Genomic DNA, 7,062 nt, shown 5'->3' on the forward strand with positions numbered 1-7,062 from the left:
ACACACACACACACACACACACACACACACACACACACACACACACAAATATAACAAATAATTAAAAATAAAAAGATTATAAATAATATACTTACACCGTTTCAGTTGCTTTTTTGAGTTCCTTATTGTTATTAGGATCTCGATTGGAGAAGAACTCAGGTACGTGAGTCCTAACTGTGTAAAAAGCATCGATAGTAGTTTTTGTTGGTTCGAGTCGATAATAATTGCTATGCAAGAACAATGCTAATTCGCTGTCTGATATATTGGGCAAGTGAGGCTGTTTTTCGCACCACTCTCTCAACATTTGAATATCTGCCTCTTTCAATTCAGGATTTTTTTTCAGTTCCTCCTCGAACGATACTAGTTTTATCGAAGCCATCGATACTAGTTTTATATCCAGCCACTTTGAATTTGAACTCCTATGGAAGTGAAAGCAATAACAATGTTGACAGAATCGTATAACTACACTACTACATTGTATATCGTATAGCAAAACTGGATATATTTTTTATTTATACGTATACAGGTATATAGGTGTATATAGCAAGATGTGTGACTGAGTGAAGACCGCGTGAAAATTGTTCAACTTGCGTAATTTCAATACATAAATATGTAACAACATTTATTGCTTTTATTTATTTGATCCTGCGCTAAAATAGCATTGATCTGAAAAGCTTTGCGAGATAGGTGTGTTTTATTCCTTCATAATACAAAGAGATTACAGCAGATTCTATACGTATGTACATACACACACACATATATGTATATATGTATATGTACCGACTGTCTTCGCGCTCATCTCTGAGCGTATCCCGGCCTTTCAATCCGGGACGATCTCGTCGAGATCGGCTCCCGAACAGATATAAAACTGTAACGTAACACTCCATATTTCCTCAATCATATGTCGTTATTTTATATACCTATATAATAAAATACATATCCAGGCGACGCTCGGAGCAATTCGCGTACACGCGGAGATTTTCGTCCTTCTGACAAAACCGTTCCGTGAATCGGATGAAAAAATCGAAGATCTTGCAATCGGAGATCTTGGTCGCGAGGCCGAGGACGATCGCGAGAATGATACGGGGGTCAGCTTACAAAATCATATAGAACCCTCAGTGTTACCGCACGCAAACGATTTTCAATCTTAAAACGCTCGACACGAGATTTTATCAAAGATCGTCAGTTCTCCCGGTACGAACGAGCCAACGATTCAAAGTCTTTTGCCTGCTTCAAAACTCTCCGTTCGGCGGTCGCTCAAATGCAATATTATATTAACTTGTTTATGCGAAATCTTCCAAATAATGCATTACAATGTGTAGTTGAACGTAGTCGAAAAATGATTGCGTGCCCAATACTTAATTCTTTGCAAGCCAAGTAACTTGTCTTGCACGATTGTTAGACTAAAGTATGATCATTTTAATGATAGCAAATGAAATATACAACTTATAAATTCCATATACCTCGGATATACGTGCTACACGTATTTGAAAGGATTTTGAACGTCTCACGATCAGCCTGATGTCTTGGACAGTACTAATTGAGATCTGCAGGCATAGACCTTTTAAGCTGTATCAGTGGCGAAGCGGCAATGGAGAATGTAGCGTGACAGTTGAGTACGTGACGTAACATGATATCTTCATGATAATTAGGGAATGTATGAAATTCTACTTTATAGACACGTACAGTTTTCCCAATCAGCAAAAATGAGAGACATGCAATCTATAGTAACGAATGTCTGGATTTATTTTGAGTATTTCTTACAATTTATATAGGTAATAAAAATTAAAATATATACATATTTATATAAATAAATAAAAAATCAACGCGCTACTAATATAAAACAAACAAAGTGTGAGGGAGTTATCTATTGTAATAATATTGTATCAATAATTTACTATGTCAGTATAGATCAGTATTAATATTTATTTATTGCATTTGTATGTCAATCATGTCGATTATTTACATTAAAAATTATCTACGTCTACTCTTCAATATTTAAAAATGGATAAAACATGATGACATACATATATATTATAAAATAATGATAGAGTTTCTGGGATATTAGCTGCACACGGATGAATCTATACACATACAAATCTACATTTAATAGTTATCTAGTACTCTATCATTAGACACGTGACTATACGTGACACGTAACATTTTTAAAAGTGTTTGTGTCACAAAAGAGAAATCGCATCTCAACAAAGCTATTAGAATGACTTTAAGAAACATGCGAATGCCATGTGAAAATAGTTTAGTTTGTCATTGGCGTGCTGAAGATTACGTTACGCTTAAAACAACCTGACTTTGATACGCGGATCTAGCTCGCGGCGGGGCTGGGTTCGAAGGAGGCGCGGAGAAACAGAAGCGAGACATGGGCTGGTAGAATGAAGCGTATCGTCTTTGATAACAAAATAACAAAAGTTTATTCTACAGTAACAAATGCTCGCGAGGTGCAGAGTCGCGATGTACACGTATTTACAAGGATTTAATGTGCGCAGAGTACAATTAAATGTCGTGATACACGCGGAGGCGCGCGAGCATATATAATTAAAATACCTGGTTTCCCAAAAGAATGTGGATCTTTATTAGGTCGTAAAATATCCATTTTAGAGAATCCCGTTGTAGCCTTTTCAAATAACTTGCGATAACAGATCTTTATGTCTATACTGACCGCACAAAAGCACAGTGTTGCTTTTAACTTGTATCACTTTCTTTTGTTTGGCAACACATATTCTGTTTATTAGAACGTCAAAGTAACTGTGATTTTTCGCGCATAAACATATCCAAATCCATCAATCGATTTCTAAAACAGGCATGTTAAATCGATACTCGAATATATCGAAGTTCTTTCAAAAGTTTCAAAGCGTATTGTTGGCTCTTTTCCGCGATGACAATTGGTTCTCTCGCTTATTTCACGTAGCGGCTGTCATAGCATAACAGGTATAACTTAACAGTTATGTGTATCAAGAGATTGATAGTAGGTATATGACAGTAACACTATAATGTTAAAGCACGCGCATAGCGCACGTTTGTGATGTCCAGTTAGTAACCTAAATTGTCATACACTGCGAAACTGATTAGCTTTTATTAAATTTTTTTGCTTCCATTTCTTTGTTTTTTCAATTTTTTTACTCACACAATGAAAAAGTGATCAAAATATCGCCTTCCGATTTTGATGAACCCTTATGTGTAATATGTTGTTTTCTAAACAAAAATAAAGGACACGTATTCTTTTATGCATGTGCATTGGAATATTACTGCATTGGAATATTACTGTAAATGAAATTATATGATTGCAAATGAAAATGCAGGAGCAAGTTATGAAGAAGCAACAACAAAGGTAGACAAAAAAAATAAAAAGAGAAAAAGGAAAAAAGGAAGGAAGGAAGGAAGGGAGAGAGAAAGAGAGAGAGAGAGAGAGAGAGAGAGAGAGAGAGAGAGAGAGAGAGAAGAAGCCAGCATTGGATAACAACAGAAGAATCATAGAGTGAATATTTTATTTATTTATTATTTCTGTGTCACAAAGAATTAAATATTTTCGCAACAGTCATATAATACATTCCGTTCATTTCCTATTTTTGTAACAGATATAAGGGAAAGGGAGATACGATGACAACCTTAAAGTTTATCAATTTTTCCTAATTTCTGTGATGATGTAAAAATAGTTACCTTTTTTTTTAGATTTACTAATAAAGCCCTTTTATATTAACTGTAAAAATTTAAAAACTGTTAAATAAATTAGAAATTTTCAAAATTTATATTTTTTAAAAACGTGTTATTTTTGTCATCTTGCCCTCATATGCAGAAAAGATGACTTTTGGTAGTGAGTAAAATAAAGAAAAGTCAATTTAAGTTAAAAATGTAATGTAAAAACTTTTATACGAATAAAAAGATTTATTTTATTGTAATATATTTCTTATTCTGTTTCGGTATTATAATATTTTAACGCAATAAAAGAAAAAGAAAAAAGGAAAAAATCAGTGAAATGCACATAGTAAGATTTATTTACACAGATAACCTTAACAATATTAATATTAGTTAACATAACTTAAACAATATTAAAGAACTGACTAATTTGACGCAGTTACATTTACAATGCACGTTAACAATTATAACTGCATTTACGGATACCCTACATTAACTTGTACACGCATAACGTTTGTCATCTTATCCGCAGTCATTGTGTTTATTTATTTATTTAATAAAAATTTTGCAATGCGAAAAATGAAAAATGCTGGGGTATATATGTTATTTTATACATTCTTACCTATCCTGTACTGCATGTAAGTTTACAAAAAAAGTGAAAATATTTACTACAATTATGTCATTTCTTCCAAACAAATACCAAAAAATTACATATGAGTTGAGTGCATTTAAAACATATTTTTTATTACATCATTTATTTTTGTGAACAGATTGAAATCAAACTACAAGAGATTATTCAATGTTATCTAAAACTTTTAATGAGTTCAGCATCGACTCGTTATTATAGTTTAGCAAAATTAGCAATTCGTCATCTTACTCCCACTTCGTCATCTTATCCCCCCTTTCCCCTAAAACGCACGTAGCTCGCAGATATTTTTGGTTGTTATTGTGCATTATATTTCGATGTGCTCGGAAAGGTAAATCAGCTTCGAACTTTGCTTTTCAATTTTGTTTCCATCATACTTGTTTTATAAAGAGTTTAAGATTCTTTAAAAGTTCTTTTTTTTACAATAAAACAATTATTTCATATTACAGGTGCTTTTAAAAGTTTTCTTTATGTTTGTAACATAAATGAATTATTTTACATTACAGTTACTAATGACTCATACTCCAAAGAAAAAAATTAGCCTAATTGTTATAACGAAATAATTATGAATTTTGACATAGAATTTATGTTCAATTTTTTCCGGATGTCATCCAACATTTTTTCTTTATTGCAAATATACGTTTTGATCGTCTTTTCACGCATTTCTTCCCATTCGTACAAATGTTGAAATATAAGACACGCATACTTTTATCATTGGGATCTTACTTTATGTTTCAATTTTCTGCCACATGATCAAAGATTTATGTCCATTTGAGAAATTATTTTTTGATTTTAATTATTTTAATAATAATATATAATAATGCCGCGGACGAGACGAGGCGAGATTTAAACAAAACGAGACTTTGTCAAACCTTTCGAGACGAAACGAGAATCTCGTCCCGAAAAGAGAATCTCGTCTCGTCTCGAAAATTCTCGTAATTCTATAAATAAATGAGACAATAAGTATCTAATCTAAACATAATTTACTGCTCATATTATAATATAATATGGAGCGTTGGAAGTCGCATGCAGTTTAAATAAGTTGCAACTTAAAAAAAATCTGAAGCCAAAAGAAAGCCATAAAAGAAATTCCTTTATAGAATTCTGATATTGGCTTAATATTTATAAATAACTGTTTGAAATAAATAAATGGCTGTATAAGAAATTACTTATGTTTTGCCGGCGGGGCCCGCCGTGGCGGCGCGGGCGGCACGGATCATGAGTTCGCACACAGAATAAATTGTAACTTACTAAAGAGTGATTTCTCCATCGACTTCCTATACTTTTTTGTTGACAACATTTTATTCTTTTTTTTTGGCATTTTTTTTATTGAAATCAAAGATGCCGATCTTAAAGAAAAATTTGAATTTATTATTAATGTTGAAAAATATCAATTAATTAACCTTTTTTATTAATAATACATAATATATCTCGAAAAGGTGTAAAAAATACTTGAAAAATCACTGGTCATTATTTAAAATCGGTAATGTTTACGACAAATTATCGATGTGTGAAGTTTAACATGACGGCCTCAACGCCGAAATTTTAAATCCCTGTAAGTAGACAACGCGTTGGACAAATGTCTAAAAAATTGGTGTGGATAATTATGGTCAATAGGGCAATAGATTGTGCAAATTTCAGCACAATCAAAAAATACATTTTTTTTGGACTGGATCACTTCGCATGGAATGCCCCATATGTTGTTAAAATTTAATTTTTATTTACAAACAGAAACACTACACTATTATCTAACATCAATTTCTTTTTTCACATGATGAGCAGTCAAGTGATATGCTTACAATTATATGATGTAGTACACTCACAGACAATCTACATATATGTATATGTAAGAAACATTTTAAGACGTCAGCTTATGTTTACATCAGCACACGCAATTAACAAATTCTCCTACATTTAAATAAAAAATATTTGTAAATTACATGTAATATAATATTTCTAATTTTTTTTATTATTTAAATTTCTTTTACTCCATTTTGAAAGCTATAACAAAAAGTTATAGATTTTATGTATTAATTATAGATTTAAAATATAATTTATATTTTAAGACATATTTGGAAATTTAAAATAAGTATAGGTACAGGAGTCAATAAGGAAGCCATTGACTAACCAAAAGGTGATTGGTAAAATAGATCAAACTGAAGTAAAATACAACATTTGCAATAGTTATATATAGTTATTAATTGAAACATCTGAGCAAATGAGCGCATGAGAAGCGGTAGGCCGAACTCGGCAGACACGTAAATAAATGTCACGCGCGTCATTCATCAACCGCCGCGGCGCCGCGCCGGTCGATGCGTGACTTCACACTCCACCTCTCGCTATCAAATGATAATGTGATATTTATCGTTGCTAAGACATCTAACAAATAAGCCATTTTACGTGCCTGCAGAGTCCAACTTACCACTTCTCATAAGCTTATTTGCTTTCAATTAATATAACTCAATCAGTCAAAATAAACCCAGCCAATACACTATACTATACCATATATTTATAATAAATAAATAAATAAATACATATATCTATTTCATAAAAAAGAATATGTTACAATGCAGAATACATTGAGATCAAAATTAAAATATATAAAATAATTATTTGTTAACAATGTATTTTTTTCGTATTATTCTATAATAATAGTACAATTTATTAATAGAAAAGTAAAGAAATTATAGTTTCAGTGAAAATTAATGTTTTTAAAAATAGATGCTATATATATATATATATATATATATATATATATATATATA

The 7,062-nt window shown here is 31.5% G+C and overlaps 1 protein-coding gene across 2 annotated transcripts in view; it reads right to left on the reverse strand.

Annotated features, from left to right (window-relative positions):
• LOC112454189 (alpha-tocopherol transfer protein-like) overlaps positions 1-1,571 on the reverse strand; it is a 2,719-nt gene extending 1,148 nt beyond the window's left edge. The window contains exons 1-2 of one of the 2 annotated variants that reach the window (XM_025015436.1): positions 1,464-1,571; positions 96-419 (exon numbers count right to left, since the gene is read on the reverse strand). In XM_025015436.1, coding sequence (XP_024871204.1) covers positions 96-379 — 284 coding nt within the window. In that variant the 5' untranslated portion in view covers positions 380-419; positions 1,464-1,571. Of the gene's footprint in view, positions 1-95; positions 420-1,463 lie in introns of those variants that run through there. The other variant, XM_025015442.1, reaches the window with a different exon arrangement.
• Positions 1,572-7,062: the final 5,491 nt, after the last annotated feature.

The sequence above is a fragment of the Temnothorax curvispinosus genome, unplaced genomic scaffold (assembly GCF_003070985.1).
Source record: "Temnothorax curvispinosus isolate PA1 unplaced genomic scaffold, ASM307098v1 QBEX01000426.1, whole genome shotgun sequence".
In the NCBI taxonomy this organism is placed as follows: domain Eukaryota; kingdom Metazoa; phylum Arthropoda; class Insecta; order Hymenoptera; family Formicidae; genus Temnothorax; species Temnothorax curvispinosus.